Source organism: Lygodium microphyllum, chromosome 7, assembly GCF_053477565.2.
Source record: "Lygodium microphyllum isolate KBCC chromosome 7, Lygodium_microphyllum_v1.1.10, whole genome shotgun sequence".
Taxonomy (NCBI): domain Eukaryota; kingdom Viridiplantae; phylum Streptophyta; class Polypodiopsida; order Schizaeales; family Lygodiaceae; genus Lygodium; species Lygodium microphyllum.
This window is the reverse complement of record NC_141141.1, coordinates 55,104,905-55,122,895: the sequence shown is the minus strand read 5'-3', so window position 1 is coordinate 55,122,895 and position 17,991 is coordinate 55,104,905. Positions and strand designations below refer to the sequence as shown.

General features: G+C 42.0%; 1 protein-coding gene across 1 annotated transcript in view; it reads right to left on the bottom strand.

Annotated features, from left to right (window-relative positions):
- Positions 1 to 17,991, bottom strand: part of LOC148033465 (putative methyltransferase At2g41040, chloroplastic) — a 241,890-nt gene that overhangs the window by 90,826 nt on the left and 133,073 nt on the right. Inside the window, exons 4-5 of the mRNA XM_087681380.1 lie at positions 12,800 to 12,881; positions 6,443 to 6,636 (exon numbers count right to left, since the gene is read on the bottom strand). Of these exons, the coding sequence (XP_087537506.1) occupies positions 6,443 to 6,636; positions 12,800 to 12,881 (276 nt within the window). The remainder of the gene's footprint in view (positions 1 to 6,442; positions 6,637 to 12,799; positions 12,882 to 17,991) is intronic.

Here is a 17,991-nt window from a genome sequence, read left to right as displayed (position 1 = left end):
TCAAGATTCCATGCGCACGCATATGCGCAGGAAAGAAATGTTGTCTACAGAGCACACTACGAGTACTATGGTTTCTTCTGCTCCCCGTAATCAGTCTACGAGGAAAGTATATACAAACGGTCCAAAGGGCCCACCCGCTAAGTTGGCTTTTGATACTAGAGGTAATGTGATTACACCATGGGATCATCGTTATCCCCGTTCCATCCCCAAAACCGTGGATATTCCGTCTACCTCTAAAGCTGGCTGTCAGAACTCTTTTGCCATGTTAGCTGATTTTTTGGATGAGGGTGTCCTTGACATTCTAGCACAAAAGGTTAAATCGAGGCAAGCAGTGCCTCGTTCCTAATTTTCTTTTTTGAAGACATATGAAGATAGCCACGTGGAATGTGCGAGGCATTTGTTCTCACCATAAGCAACATGCCATGTGGACGGTATTGCATTGGAGTCGGTGGGATGTCTTGTGTGCTGTTGAGCACAAGAGTCACGAGGAAGTAGGAAAAGTTATGGATTGCCATGGGTTTCGCTTGTTTTATGCAAGGACACATGCCATGCATTATTCTAGTGTGCTTATGATTGTATACGAGAAATATCAGCCTGTTCTTATTAAAAATGATGCACATGGCCGCTTTGTGGTAATCGAAGTTTTATTTGAAGGAGAGATCTTATGGTTGCTGAGCCTCTATGCTCCGAATGACCCTTTATCCCGCCGGGATCTTTGGAATACTTTGCAGACCTCCTTGTCACTTGGCAGACGGGGTTTTTTTATGGGGGATTTTAATATGTGTGTTGATTCTTCACAGTCCACATCAGGGCATTCGGTGATGGACGCTCCGGAAAGTCAGCTGTGGAATGTGTTTGCTCTTGCTGTACTTAAGCAAGATCTCTGGTCGTGGCTACACCCTTCCTCTACAAGGTTTACTTTCCATTCGACGCAGTATGCAACTACATGGTCCCAGTTGGACCGCATGTACATCATGCAGGATGATGATTTCCTGCCTGAGATACTGGAAATGCAGGTGTTGCAGCAATATGCCTTGTCGGACCATTTCCCTCTCCAACTTGAGATACTTGCACAACCCATTGCACCTTTTATGCAATTGCTGGATAGACTCCCTTTGCGTTTCAACTCGTCTTATTTGAAGCATTCAATCTTTCAGGGCTATATGCAGCAATTGATTGATAGATTCTTATTGGACTTTGCCTCTGAGGGCACTACTTCTTTTGAACAATTGCTCTCTAATGTGCAGCGGGTCGCTCAGCAGCATGGGATCCATCATGCCTCTCTTTGTCGGCGGCGTCGAAAAGCAGCGGAGGACTTACTGGCTTTGGTTCATTCTCTGCTGATGGACACTCCAGATGATGTATTTCTGCTGTCACTGGCAATGCGTTTGACTGATCTTATTAAAGAGTTTCAGTTCAAATCCTATCAGCATGCCAAATTGCAACATTTGACTGAGAATTTGCAAGATAGTGCTTGTCAGTCTCATAAATTCTTCCACGCTCTGCATGCATCTCCTGCTCGAGAAAATATGACTTGACTCCAGGATTCTGAAGGTCGAATGGTCACTAATCCTCAGACTATTGTCAATATGTGCAGGAATTATTTTCTAGATCTTCTTGGTTCTTCGCATTCACCTTCTAGCCAGGTTACGCATGCACGCTCAGTCTTCTATGATCTTGTTCGCCATCAGGTTCCACTTGATATGCAAACTACTTTGGAGGCAGATATTTGCGAGAAGGAGGTTATAGATGTTTTGTTACGCCTGCCTAAGGATAAAAGCCCCGGTTGGGATGGTCTCACCAATGAATTCTTTGAGAGTTCTACTACCCAACTAGTGAAACCATTGACGACTATGTTTCAGCAGATTTGGGAAACAGGGATCATGCCTTCCTCATGGAAAGGTCTTATCAAATTGCTTTCAAAAGTTCCTTCGCCGTCAATGTTGCAACATTGGAGACCAATTTCTTTGATGGGTTCGATGTATAAAATCTTTTCCAAAGTGCTGGCGAATCGGCTCCACAAGCATCTTCCGGCCATTGTGCATCCTCTTCAATATGGTTTTATTAAGGGCCGAAACATTTTGCATAATATCTTAAATGTGCAACTAGCTATTGACTATGCAAGGCACTCTAGTGAGGAAGTGGTATTGATTCAATTGGATCTGGAAAAGGCTTTTGATTATTTAGACTGGTCTTTCATTGCAGAACTTATGTCTACTATGGACTTTGGTACTCGGATGTCCCGCTTGATCTACACCATTAGTGCTGCGGCTTCTTCGCGAGTTATGCTAAATGGTGGTGTTACAGAGCCATTTGTCCTTGCACGCTCTGTGAGACAGGGTTGCCCTTTGAGTCCTCTCATCTTTGCCTTTGCGACTCATCCGGTTCTTTCGATATTATCTTCTATGGCAGCTTCTACTCAGTTGGCTGGATTGTCTCTTCCTTTTGGACAGCACTTCATTAGTCAATCTTTGGCTGATGACAGCTTTATGATTTTGCGTACGGACAAGGACAATATTCGCAAGGCATTAGATATTTGGACGCTCTTTGGTCATGCTTCTGGTCTTCGTATCAATGCTTTCAAATCAGCCATTCTCAGTTGCACAGAGTCCGATTTACAGTCATTGGGCTGGCAAGGACAGGTTGTTCCTTGTGGTTCCATTGTCAGGCAACTTGGGTACCCTTTGGGTGTTGATGTTCGGCCGAAGCAACTACTAGAGTGGATTTCATAGAAACTGGCAGCTAAGTTTCTGTATTGGAAGTCGCAAGCTTGGCCCTTCCATGTTCGCCTCAAAGTGGCTCAGACAATTATCCTACCAATGCTCACATATTTCTTGCCATTGCTGCCTTGGACTAATACTACTTTGAATGCTCTTACTCGGCCCATTCGTTTCATGTTATGGAAGAAGGATTCATTGCATGCATGCATTTCATGGATTTCTTGGCCGCATACATGTACTCCCAAAGGCATGGGTGATGGGGCTATTTTGGATATCGAAACTCATATGCTGGCACTTCGTTGGTCTCTTTTTCGTGCCATGTGCGTAGATCATCACCCGTGGGTTGTTATAGCCCATTATTTTCTTGAGGACCGCGGGCTTCTGCATGGTAATACGCAAATTCGGAGCTCCTGGTGGCATGTTCCTAATGCAGACTCTCAATTTTCTAGTCATTCCTCATCCTTGCTTGTTCATTTGGTCGGCTCGTGGAAATCGGTTCTCCAGAAGGGGCGTTGGCATCCAGCGGAGGACTGCTTACATACTAACTCTTTTCAACTGGAATTGTTGGCAACCTCGAGATTACTTTCGTGGGAAGGCAAACATGAGCTTAGATCAAAATTTAACCGCATGGCCCGTTTGGGCTTGACTTCAATTGCAAATGCCACCCTTGTCAATCGTAATGTTTTGATATCGTTTCGTACAGCAACGCTTTGGATCGTCCTTGGCAGGACTGGGACCTTGCAGCTCGGTTGAATTTGGAAAATGCTTCAGCTAACCAGGTGTACCATCTTCTGATTAAAGATCTTCAATGGCTGGTGACTAAAGCTAATACTGTATGGGGATTGCGGAAATCTCAGTCATGGTGGAAGGCAACAATGATGGAGGGCTGGTTGAACAAGACACCTTTCAAATGCAAGGTCTTTCTTTGGAGGGTGATGATTGCTGGTCTTCCTCTTGCCTCGGCCCTTTCCAAGCGTCAAATCTCTAACGGCAATTGTTTCTTCTGCACCACTAGTGTGGAATCGGCCCGTCATCGATTTATTTCTTGCCCTCTCGCTAAGAATATCTGGTCGCTTTTGTCAGCAGTTTGGCGAGCTGTGGTTGGTTTCTCGCTAAGCCCTTTCGATTGGGTTTTTGTACGGCCAAAATACCCCACATCGGCACAGTTGCATATGAAGATCTTGTTCCACTTTCTTAGATACTGGGGATGTTGACACAATTGGACCACTCGGAATGCCTTTCTTTTTGATTCGGCCTCTAATGTTCCGGGACACATTGCGCGGCTTAAAGGTCTCTTGCATTGGCAGATAGATCTCATTCGGCACTCTGACTTGCTCCCTCGGGAGGACTTACTTCCCTGGCATATGGCAATTTCCTCTGCGTCTTTGCCATAACTTGAGTAACTCTTTTGTGGTTTTGTACTGAGATTTTACACACGATATCTTGTAATCATGTAAACTTGTACCTTTTTTCGTAATTAATACAATTACCTTTTACGAAAAAAAGAGAGAGCACTTTCTCAGATTTTCGTGTTGTTGGCATAACTGGGTCATCCAGAATGTGTTCGTTTTTAATTCAGCCTCTGGTGTTCAAGAACACATATCTAGGCTCAAGGATCTTCTGCATTGGTAGTTAGATCTCATTGAGCATGCTCACATCCTCCCTAGGAAGGACTTGGTTTCTTGGCACACTGCAATCTTTTATGTTCTCTTGCTATGACTTTTGTGATCCTTATGTGATTTGATATAATATAAATATCCATTACAAAAAGGGAGAGACTCTCAAGTTTACAAAGTGAAGCACTTGAATTATTCTCAAAGGTTAAGATACAACATGTGACAGATTGTGTCCTTTTATAGGTTTATACAACAGGTATAGAAGTTTCTGGGGGAAGACTCTAGTAGTTCTAGAAGTAACTAGTAAGTTCCATATAATGAGTTTTAAAATCATCTAGCAAGTTCAAGAACAAACTAGTAAGTTCTAGATTTTAGAATTTACCCAAAGGTGAAGTCCTTTACTTTTACTGGGTAAAAAGTAAATAACCACAGTAAAAAACATTTTCCCTTGGGTACAACCTATTTGCTTTTACTTAGGAAAATAGTGAATAGTAAATAGTGTATCCATACGAAATAGTGTATCCACATGAAAAATATTTTCCCTTGGGTACAACCTATTTGCTTTTACTTAGGAAAATAGTGAATAGTAAATAGTGTATCCACACGAAATGCGACTTGAAATACTTTCCAACACAGATTAGTCGAGGACATATATGCAAAACAACATTAGGACGAGATTTTGCCTTTTGGTCTTACCAATGCACCAAGCATATTCATGAAGCTCATAGATAGTCTCTTACAGGCCTCACCTAGGTCATCTTGTTCTTATCTTTCTTGAGAATGTCCTTATCTATATGAAAACTTGAAAAGGCCATCTGGAACATTTAAGGAAGGTGTTTGATTTGTCAAAAAAGTTTAAAACGTTCCCACTATGCTACAAAATCCAATTGGGAATTCTTCACAGTAAGGTCAAATATCTTGGCCATATTATTTCTAAAGACAAAATTGGGATGGGCCCAGAAAGTACAAACAATTTTAGAATGGCCACCTCTACAGAACCGAGACGAGCTGCAAACCTTCCTGGGTATATCTGGAATGTATTGCCAATTCATTCTCTCTTATAGCAGGGTAGCTATTCCAATGACCAACCAGCTCAAAGCAAAAGGAAAAGCTTTTCTATAGGGTGTTGTCAACCCAGGACAGTTATTCCCATGTCTCACCAAGTTTAAGGGAAACAAGTCAGAATGAAAGCTTTAAAATGTTCAAGGCAACTTTCGCTACAACTTCACTTTTGGATATAATGGATCCGAATAAACCCTTTGTGGTTGAAACTCATACAGTAATTTTGCAAAAGGAGCAATGTCAACATCAAGTTTAACAGCAAATCCAGTAGAGTTCATATACAGACTTCGACTTTGTGATTCGGGGATTTTATGGCATTCCCTATGTTCAGAGCATTTTTTTCTCTCTTTTGCTTGCTTCATCTCCATTTGTGTGCAAAATAAACTAATGAGAAGAATTCTTCTCCCTTTATACACTATCTAACATATAATGGTCATCCATCCCCATTTTAAGCAGCCCACTTTGTTTCCAGGGCTGCTCATTTACTACTCAAGTCGCATATCTGAGCTTTATATGTATCAACTAGTTGTATTACTCAGTCAGTTGTGTCAAATCATGTAGCACATTGTACATAGAGCACATTTCATCCATCTCATTTCTTCTATTTTCTTTCGCTTTCATTGTGCACACGCAACAACAAGCTTTTTGAGGTAAACACCCTCCACTCAAGATGTATAGCAAGCTTTTAGCATCCACTCTTCTTCTAGTTGTGTCCTAATCATAAAGACCTCAAAGGTGCCATGAAGGTTCCTCAGCCCATTGGATTTTCCAAATGTGTATTGTAGGTTGATTACTCATAGTGAATCGTCTTTTTTTGTGGCAGAGCACGCAATTTCTCTTTCAATATGAGATGCAAGTTTGTTATTATCTTCAGAAATTATACTTGCATTCACATGAAACAGGAGCTGCTCAAATCATCAAGTCATCTTGCTCCTCTACCAAATTGCTAGAACTCAAGTCGTACTCCAAACTACTAGAATTAACCAAAACACAAGCTGTATAAGTAGTGAACCAAATACAAACTCTGATCAAATGAACACATACCAAGTTTTCAATGTTACATCTTGTTCTATGAGGCCTTGAAGCTCCCGTAGCATACTCTCTGAGAAATCCAGAGCAATAACGCAAGAATATAAGCCACTTTTGATGAAACGCCTTGTTGATACTCCACTGGCACAGCTTACATTAACCAATACACCACCAGCTGCTGACTTAAGGTAAGTGTTGGCTATCTGCAACTGTTATGCTCACAAAAGATCAGTAAGATACAGAATTACTATGATCACAATCTGCAAATTCTATGCCTTCTAAGATTTTTGCTCTAAAAACCAGTTCCTAACATGCATATTTGACATGCACAAAAGGAAGGATGACATGCCCAAGATGATGATCTAGCTGACTTTTGGGAAAAACTCCCAACTTTTCTCCAATGTGCTGGAGGGCAAAAAAGTCCAACTACTTCTAGCAGCCACAAAGCATTGGGATCATTTACTCAAACTATTTACCAGGCACCTTACACATAGTCCTCTGTTTTAGAATCAATGTTCAGCGATGCAAACATAAAGTGAACACAATCACAGCATGCATTCTCTTCAATCAAGGTGGGAGAAGGCTGAATCTTATAGAAGGCATACATAGTACATACACATGAAGCAAACTATTTCCATTGATAGGCCGCAAACCCTATCTTCTCAAAGAAAAAAAAATAGTTCCATGTGGTCCTCTCTCCCTTTGCAAGTCCTAGTAGACCACTGACCGACAAGCACCCTTTGTCCAATACCTTGGCCTCTCTACGGTGATCACTTGGGCTCCCTTGGTAAGATAACCATCGCCTCTGTAGTCTTGGTAGGCCATTGGGCAATTGACAAGCACCCTTTGTCCAATGCCCTGGCTGCTTTGGAGTGGGACAGCTTGGGGTTAAAATGGGATTGGGCTTTTTTTCTAGTCCCTTCTTGGTTTATGTGGGGCATTGGGCTAAAAATGCACCACAAACCGATCAGCTCTTTAAAACAGCCCCAAAACATGTAAATTACCAAAATTTTCATAAAACATTGCACGGTCCTAGAGAGTTCCTATGTCCCATAAGAAAACCCTAATTTGGGAGGATCCTTTTGCATCTATGAAAGGACAAGCTGCCCACTATTCAATCTATCCTTGTCTTGTTGGTTTCAGCCATAAGCCCTTTTACACTAGTTGTCCATCCTCCTCCAAGGACCACTGCTATGTGATCTACAATTGTCGACCAGCCTCCCACTCCTACCGGTCATCATTTGCCATCATCTTTAGGCGGTCACATTGCTGCATTTACCACTTCCAACTACAGAGACTGCTACATTCTAGTTTCCAGCTTGTTGCCTTTCCATTTCTAGCATCGGCCTAATTTGTGTTCACATCTATAGCAAGTTGTTTTTGTGTTTCCAACATCGGCTTGATTTGTGTTCGCATCTATAGCAAGTTGTTTTTGTGTTTTCAGCACTTTTCTTCATCAGCCTTTCATCTGACTAGTGGTTATTGCACTCGGGATCCATCTCCGATAGACTATACACATTGACACCTCCCTCACCTTGCTCCCACAAGAGCCATTGGCTGTTGGACAGCTCTGCCCTTGAGCATTCTCTACATTCTCTCATTCATTTACAACATTGATTCATTCACTTCAAAGTTCTATTTCTTCTCTCTTTGTGCTTGTGTTTTGTGTTTTGTGCTCTACGTTTAGGGTTTGTATTTATTGCATTATTATCTAAGTTATAGTGTTTCAACTATGTTCATACATCCTGTGTTTTCTCTATGCAAACCATAGGTTTTTGGAAAAAGGCAATTTGCTATTCATACTGCTGAAATACAGAGCTAGCTAAAAGTTTCACTCTTTCTTTGGTTCATAGCCCATTGGGGTTTAGCAGTTGGTACATAGCTGAGCTATGGTAGAGACGCTATCCCTTGAGCTAGATGTAGGGAGTTTGAGGAGACACAAAGGCACTGCATATGGGATTCCCCAAGGGCTTAGGAGACCCAAAGGAGAGCCCTTAAGATAATTTTTCATAGCACTACAAACTTTATGATTGCTTAGGTGGGAATAGTTGCTTGGTCACAAACAAAGGCCTAGCTTGTGGACATGAGAATGTACAAGAGTGCCATGCCTATAAAGTTTTGGGGCAGCTTGTGAGCAAGATGATCATGCCAAATTTTCTAGCAAACATTGTGGACTCAAGGGCATTGTCACAAACGCAGAAGCTCATAGCTACCATTATTGCTTGGTATATATGGACAACCAAATGTAGCCATACTATTGATTTTTTGAGCATACCTACTACAGAGGCTCTCTAAGGGGTCTAGACAAAGACTGAGCTTACTCTCTGTGGGAGATTGGAGAGAATATAGGCCACTTCAAAGACTATGAGGAAGAGAGATGTTTTCTCACAACATAAATTGTTGGCATTTTCTCATTTTCCAAACCCACATGGTTTGGCATTATAGACCTCCCAATTGACTATTCATTCAGCTTTGAAATAGACTTCCCCTTGTTACATATTTTAATATATGAAAGTCCTTTACATAGGTGTTTTGTACTTTCCATTTTGCCTTGGGATATTTTGTTCCAAGAGTCTTATTAATAGAACTTTTTTCTTTTCCCTGAAAAAAAAAAGAGTCCACCCACAAACATTTTCCAAAAAAAAAATTGCATTTGAAGAGGGTTTTATAAAGCCATCCTACCATCACCATGGATTTTCACCAAGCTTTGCCTTTGCAAAGGCCTCAAAAGGAATTGCCCTTATCCATCAACCATTCATGATCCTTATTGAGCAAATAATATATGTGATTGGTGGATGCGTGCTCTAAAACCAGCAATCCATTAATTTTCCAATTCTGCCAGAGGCTATCTAGATCCAAGTAGGGAAAGGGTTGCCAAAAAGCAAGGATGCTGAAATGGTTTCCCATGAATTACAGTACCCTTCAGGCACATGAGAACTTGTTCAGAATGGCCAAAATGACATCAAAGTTTGCCATGTGGACAGAAGTACATCAGCAATAGAAACTAGCCCAGGCCTTGCCATTCTCTTCAACTTGAACCGAGCTTGCTCTTTTCCTTCCCATGGAACAATCTTAGAAGTATCCAACATTTTAGCCTGCAGAGAATTGGCTTGCAATGGCTCATCACTTGGGTGCAAGAGGACTTCTCAAGCACCACTTTCTATGACGGGACTAGATGAGTCAATAACAACGATGATTTAATGCTTACAAAATAATCAACCTTGATAACATGAAACCGTGAGGCTTGAAATCGGGTACTACCATAAAAAACACTTGTGTCTTCCAAAAAGAATCACACAATGGAAACCCAAAGCTGCTCCCCGACAAACATCTCTTTAAATAAGGATCATCAGAGTGCTATCATGTGTGTCTTCGTAACTAAAATTGCCCCTCCCCCCATTCTTAAGGTGTACAGATATCCCAAGAAATTCAAGTAATGCCAAAATGTGAGTGTCCTTTTTCTGGACATACCTGTGAGCACTTGGGTGAGTTGAACTAGTCCCTAAAGTACCCCTTTCCAAGGGATAAGGGGGTGATCTCCAACCAGCTGACACACCAAATATGATGCCTCAAGGCCCCTCGATGTGTCCTCCTTAAGGGTGAGCTTTATGTCCAAAGCAAAGCAATTGGCTAAGGGTGCAGTTGAACTAGACCCTAAAGCACCGCTTTCCAAGAAATACCACTTATCTAACCCTGGCTCGAGTGCAGGTAAGAGCTACCAACACAAAGCCCTTAATAACGGAGAGCGGCACGACCTCCAACCAGTCAACATGCCAGAGATGATGCCTCAAGGCCCATCAATCTGTCCGTAAAAGAAAGCTACATGTCTAAAGCAAAGCAAAGCAGGGCAAAAGCATGGGCTAAGGTGCAGTCCCCTGGTGTAGGCAGTGGATCAGGTGCTATCTCATGAAACCTTGCTCACTCCTACTTGTTGTGCCATAGTAGCTTGAACATCATGTATGTATGACCTTTCTGGGCTGGTTCCGATGCCCAAGGAGGAGGGAAAATGGAGGAATGAGAAAGGATGAGGCTCGCGAAAGAAAGTGGAAGAAGGCTACAATGGGTGGAATGGGAGGCTGATAAGGCTGTTATTGAGGAACGAGAGCAAGGCTGATCAGCAATGCTAGAAGGGAGAGAGATGAGGAAGTTGGATGGAAGGGAGCAATGGCCTGGCAACAATGATGGCTGACACCTGGCAGCAATGGTGGTTGGCAGCACAAGAGGATGAAGAGGATAAGGCAGCACAGACTTCTACAGCAGTGCTGCTGAAAGATCGCAAGAGGGGGTGGGGGCTGACATAGGCAAGAGGAGGAGGCAAGCTGCAAGGGTGCTTGCAGCAACTGCAGAACAGGGTGCTGCTGGAGCAGGGAGGGCAGGGACCTGGCAGCAGCCAATAGGGAGCACGGCGCCATCAAGGAGGCATGACAGGACAAGGCAAGGCAGAAACGGGCAGATCAACATAACCAGTAGAGTGGTAGTGCTGGTCAGTTCAGGTCGTCAGTTCCTCATATTGCAAAATGACTCCTGCACTTTTTGGCCTTGCAAGAAGCAGACATCAATGAACACTGAATACAGGCAGCATTTACAGAAAACTTGAATGTGTATGCCACCTATAAGCTCATCTATGTTTTGTGCACACTGCCATGCCATGTGGTAGAGAGCAGACTGAATCTCTTGTACCAATGAGACACCTGTGCAGATCAAACTTGCAGAAGGCTCCAATGAAAATATTTTGACATATGATGCCTGGATAGAGATTGGACAACCAGAACTCATGCCAACAAACACCAATATTATCGGATGTTTTACCTAACCCTAAAGACCTCAGAAAGGAATTTTGCTTGGTAAGTCTTTCAAATATGAGGTGAACTGCAATGTGGATTATGTCAAGAAAAAGGTCCACCTGAACCCAACACTAAAGTCATTTCTGCCTTCACTCAGGGGAACCTCCCGAAGGGAAAATGGAAATTAACAATGCCACCCCTCCAACCCACAGCTCCATCTGGAAAGAGGGGTAAATACTCAGCTACAAGCTCATTGCCCATGTCATAGGGCCCAAATGAGTTCAAGAAACCAGTATCATAACATGGCAGAGGTCAGAGGAATGCACAAGGAGAGTAGGGTAGGTACACCAAGAAGGAAAGCCAGAATGACAAGCTAGAGGGCAACGTGCCTCCCTTTCATAAAAATTTGAGCACAGACTATATCAATGGCATGCCATGAATAAACTTGACAAAGGATCCACATAAACATCAGCACCCCATCTAATTTCTTACTCATATTAACAAATGATCTTGCACTATGCTACCCAATACAGAAGCCCCTCAACTCATCAAATAACACTGACATACATTTCTAGGAAAAGGCTGATCAGTTGTTTTTCTTTCAAACAAAGGCTAGTCATTTCCAGGCCAAAGTAGAGACATAACTTTTTACGATCTATTCAGACTACCATATACAAAAGTTGCTAGAAAAATCTTATTCTTGGGATAACAAACATTTAATAGCGTGTTTCCAAAAGGCTTCACAAGTTGGAAAAACGTGCACCAACTATAAACAGTAAAATTGTACTAAGAAAGACATCAGACACATTTCCAAAAAAGAAGCATGGGTTTTGTTTTTAGAAGCAAAATAGGTTACTTTTTTTTAACGGAAAGAAGATCCTGAAATTTACTTGGCTTTGTTAAGAGCATATGATTTTTGCAAAGAAAATGACCACCACCAGAACCATACTGGTTCAAACAATATCCTTAATTGCTGCAACCAGGTCTTAAATAAATGTGGCATCAGTGTAGCTTCACCAATTCAATATAAAATTTGAAGGTTTTTATCATGAGCCCATGTTGAACGCGTGAAGTCTAGACATGGATCGCATTCAATATACCAGCACCACAGCTCTCATTCCATATACTGCCACTGAGAATGTTTCAATCAAGCCATAATTCATCAATTGTTGAACGGCAACCTAATATCATCAGTGAGGAACAAACTACTGTTCTCCCAGTAAAAACCCAAAGACAGACAAACAAACCGCTTGCATCAATAAGAGAATATGCAGGTATTACAAGCCTTGTGGCACAAAGAAACCACACATGAAGCATTGAAAAAGAGAGCAATGGCATGCAGTCTGAAAAAAAAAAAAATCAAAAACACCCTTAAGACTCATCAACATATTCAAGTATCCAAATAATGTCAAAGGCACTGTAAGAAAATGAAAAGAGATTAATAAACTCTAGAATTTATCCAAATACACTTCACACAGGCCACCACGATCAATAAGATAAAATTGATGCAGGAATCCCCAGTCTCTCCTATGAACACTACCTCTTAACCTTGTACCATTTGTTTCTACGGAAGGGTGTCGCTTATCACCTCCTTCTCAGGACCAGGGTACCCAAAAACTTCAAATGATTGACGCCAACCTCTTTCATACACAAAAGATACGGCAGGATTCCTGAATTGTCATGGAAACCTTTAGAATCAACTTAAATAGCAAGTTGGAAAATGATGAGATTTTAACACACACCCACTCTAAATGTACGTATGTAGCTCCATAACTTGAAGCAATTTTGAATCAACTCCTATTAATAGATATGTAAACACTTTTAGAAGTTCATTCCTTGATGATTTTCTAATTATAGCTAAAATACAGAAAACAAATGCCAAAGACACAACTGAATCTTTCTTTTAGGGAAGATAAGCTTCTTGCACTAATTAGCAAAAACAGTGCACAAAGTTCAAAATAAAGGGTGTTAAGTGCTTTGCAAGGTGGCTAGAAAACTCAAGAAAACAAAAAATATAAAAAATATACTTCTTTGTCAATAGAAAGAGTGGAAAATTATGAATCGTGAACTCAAAAAAGGAAAGGCTCAATAGCAGTGCTACAGCAGAAAGGGATTACTCTAGAACAGCTGGATACTTCTATGGCAATAAAAAGACTGGCAATCTATGAATCATAAACTCAAAAAATACATGGCTCAACAGCATGAATGGAGCAAAAAGGCATTACTCAACAAGGAAATTAGTGCTAGATCAAATCAATAGAAAGATAAAGGTACCTGAAACAGAAAGGTACCTCCAATGGGAATTCCATTAAACAGCAAAAAAAAAAGTGTTGCTTCCCCCAAGCATATTAAGGAAGAGTCACCTGAGCTCCTGGCCCATGGCTAGGAACTGCATTGGATGTGAATCGTGATCCAGGAACCCTCTGAGGGTGTGGATGATGGAACTGCAAAGCCGCACTAGAGTAGTGGAGACAGAAGTATGCTCTCCTTGTGATGCTTTTGATAATCTCCCAAAGCTCTGATGGAGAACCAATGGGCTCCAAAACCTGTCTGCTGATGAGAGCCGTCAGCACAAAAACATTGCAGGAACTGTCCTCGATGATGGAAATGTTGTCGTGCATCTCGAGACTGAAATTGAAGGTGGTGTGCCAAAGTGACACAATGTCTATAGATTAACCCCAAATGATGCATTCCAGACACAGCTCTACTCGACAACAAATAATCCTTCAAGCTCCTATCCAAACCAGCTAAGACTCAGTAGGCTCACTGTCATAGGGATGTGAAATTTTAAGATGCTTTAATCTTGTTGATAAGGTTTGATTAAGTTATTTATCAAATGTGCATTGTTTAAGCATATGTGATACACATGGCAATTATTTCATAGTAACAAGCCAAGAACCCCGAGGATGCAGTGAGTTTATCAAAGGCAAAAGTTGCGATAAGTTATGCCAACTAGGTTTTGGTGGTCAATTGATACTAGATTTGACCCTAGGATAGTTATTTGGCCAATAAGTGACAATGGTAACACTAGGGACTAGCATGAATTAATTAATTAATGCCAGCGAATTAAATTCATGAAAGGTTTCTTTCGATGCTCAAATTACTAGGGAGTTATCTTTGCTAGTTGCACATCTTAGCAAGGCAACTGTTGTTATTTGCAATGAGTTCATCTTTAAAGAAAATGGAAGTTAAATGTTAGGAATTAACAAGTATAAAAATTAGATATACGAACTCATTTGGAAAGAAAATGTAATGGGGAATTGCTGGATGACACTCTATTAACACTTTTCCCCTGCTATTTGAGGACTTGGGACTAATAAAGTGTGTATACACCAATTTCTCAGCTAGGCCTTTTTGTCCCAAGGAGTATTGTCGCTCTTTGTATCATCTTGGCTCCATTGCCCCAAGGCCATTCACAAGAGCCCTTTTTGCGAACTCCCTCCTCTCCCACAAAAAGGTCCAAGCTCCAAACCCTCAAGCCTCCCGTAAGCCAAATCTTGCAAGCGGTACTTCTTCAAGGATCTGTACTTCAAAGGGGATTTTTCGCATACGAGGGAGACGGGCCAAGATCATAAGACTGCGGCTAAGGCAAGAAGGTCGAAGTCATGATGGCCCCTAAAAAGGAACAAGGCGCAACCACGGGAGGATCATCTCCTAACATTCTTGTGGACATTTCATTGAACCCACAAGTCCAGGTTTTCTTCCTATTTCTTGATCTACGTTGAAGTATTACAATCACGCATGGTCAACAAAGGTTGGGGACCACTCCAAGTAGCAAATGGCCTAGCTAATTTAATTACGGATGGGTACATTTAATTTTGGGCAAATCAAAAAAGGCTGAAATTAATTTTCAAATTTATTCAGTTCTGAAAAATAATTTAATGGCTGGAATGTTGGAAAATGGGTTTAGAAGACTACCACTTGGCAAAAATGCTCATGCAAGGCTGAAAAAAGTTTTTGGGGACTAGCTCTCAGCCATTCAATTAGTTTACAGCTTTTTGGTCGTTTTGGGGCCGGGGGGGGAAAGAGAGAGAGAGAGAGAGAGTGTGTGTGTGTTAACGAAATAATTTATGAGGGAGAGGTTTTGTGGATTGTAGGCGTGCCGTGTGTGGAGGAAGCCGCCAACTGCCACCAGCTGCCGCCACATCAGCCGCCCGCTGCCGCTAGGCCAGCCGCCAGAGCTGCCGCCATCCTTATTCCCCCCTGACTCCCTGTCAATCGTCATCATCCCCCCCCCCCCCCCATTTCGACAGATAGAAAGTTATGCACCTCTTTTGAAGTACGCAGCCTTTATCTTTTCAAGGTTAGTTGCAATACCAACTACACTAACCACTTGGCCGCCCCATAGGGAACTCCAAATACACACTTCCTAAGGTTAAGAGCAATACAGAACTAACTACAAGTATGCTCCTTCTAATGCAAGGGAACGTCATCAACTTTGGGATGACCTGCACTGCCTTGCCATGGCTCATCAAGGCTTTGTTATGGGTGATTTTAATGCCTGTGTTTCTGCAGATCACGCGACCTCTCCGCATTCGATTATGGATGGTCCTGAGCGAGAGGCTTGGGATGCTCTTGCAGTAGCATCTTTGAAACAGGACATTTGGTCCTGGATGTATCCATCACAAGCCCAATATACTTATCGTTCTTTTCAGTATCCAAATACTTGGGCCAGATTGGATAGGATCTACATCTGCCAGAGTGACCCTTTTCTTCCTACAGTCATTGATATGTGGGTGGAAAGACAACGTGTTTTGTCAAATCATTACCCTTTGGTCCTGGAAATGAGCCACATACATGTTCATGAATTTAAGGCTCTCCTTGCCCATTTGCCTCTTCGGTTTAATCAATCTTTTTTGCAGCAAAACCAACTTTTGAAAGGTGTTCAGTAATTGATAGCTTCTTTTAGCTCAAAGGTCCTATCTAGAGGGATGGAAGCATGGGCGGTTTTTAGGGATAATGCGCAAGCGTTATCCCGCCAATATGGTATTCAGCATGCTTCCTCGTTTCGAGCTGAATTGCAGCATGCTCAATCTTTATTACCTCATTCCTTGTCTCTGTGTTAGACTGGGGATTCCAATGATGACTTGCTCACATGCATTGAATGGTTGAAAGGTAGGGTCCAATCTCTTCAGGAAGAGGAATATGCAAAACACAAACTGTTGGCCAGAGCCAAAGCTTTACATGATAACAATTGTCAAACTCATCAATTTTTTGCTCGTCTGCATCAGAAATATACTTGTGAAAATATTGTGCACTTAAGGATGGCCAAGGTGATATGGTGACTGATCCTACCTCCATTATTCGATGACTCTTGACTTTTAAAGGTCCTTGTTGGGTCCGCTAGAGATTCTTTCCGATGCTATTCTCTCTGCTCGAAAATATATTTGCGACCTGGTTAGTAGTCAAGTCAAACCAGAATGGGTGAATTTAATGGAGGCTGATATTGTAGAAGAAGTATTCGCACCTCACAGTTAGGATGTTGTGGCTCGTATTGCTCTTAATGGAGGGATTACGGAGGAAATTGCCTTATCTCGGTCTCTTCAGCAAGGTTGTCCTCTCAGCTCGTTGCTGTTTGCTTTGGTAACTCACTCAATGCTCTCATTATTCGATAAGTTGGCAGCTCAAGGTGAGATAGTTGGCTTAACTCTTCCCTGTGGTGACCAGCTTGTGGGTCAATCTTTGGCAGACGATTCTTTTATGTTCCTTAAGGTAGATCGCACTAATGTTAATCAGGCAATGGTGGCCTGGAATCTTTTTTCTTTGGCATCGGGTCTTCACATTAATTCTCAGAAATCTACCCTTCTCTCCTGTACGGAGAATGATCTGCAGACCTTGGGCTGGAATGGAATTGTGATCCCAAGGGGCAATATAACCAAACAAGGGGGATATCCTATTGGTGTGGAGGTTGCTCCCCGTGCCTTGCTGGATTGGATGGCCTCCCAAATTCATGACAGGCTCATGTACTGGAAATCTCAGAGTTGGCCTCTACATGTCAGACTAAAAGTGGCTCAATGCATTATGATCAGTATGATTTCGTTCTTTTTTCCATTGCATCCTTGGACTAAGAAGTCCCTTTTGGATTTGGTCCAGCCTATCAAATTTATGCAGTGGAAAAACAAAGGCAATCGTTTGAGTCAGGTATGGATTTCCTGGCAGCATGTGACTACTCCGAAAAGGATGGGGGATACAGCTTTGTTGGATTTAATTTGCATATGGCCGCTTTGAGGCTATCCCTTTTGCAGAGTCCATGTATTCAGTGTCATCCTTGGTCAAATATTGCTAAATTCTTCATCGAAAAGACTGGCATCTCTCATGGTAGCACGGTTATTCATGCTTCTTGGTGGCATACGCTTAATTCTATTAGGCCTATTAAGGTCTCCTAGTCTTTTCTCCTTTCTCATTTGATTGCTTCCTAGCAGGAGATGCTTCGTTTTGCAATTTGGCGGCCTCCGGATATTCGTAAGGAGGAAATTTCGCTGCAAGGAGAAATATTGGCTTCCTCAAGGTTGTTGGATTGGCCACAAAAAGATTTGCAGCAAGATAAGTTTAATCGAATGGCTAGGTTGGGGTTGAAGATAGTCCATGATGGTGTTATTCCTAGGCAACCCCGTCTTTATTCTTTCAAGCGCATTTGTCAATACTTTAGGATGCCTCGTGGATATAGTGACATTTGGTCGTCCATATAGGACAGTCTTCAAAGGTTCTCTCCTTTGCCTACATTACAGCCACTGGATCCATGGCATGACTAGATGTTTGTGCTTCCTGATGATTTTGAGA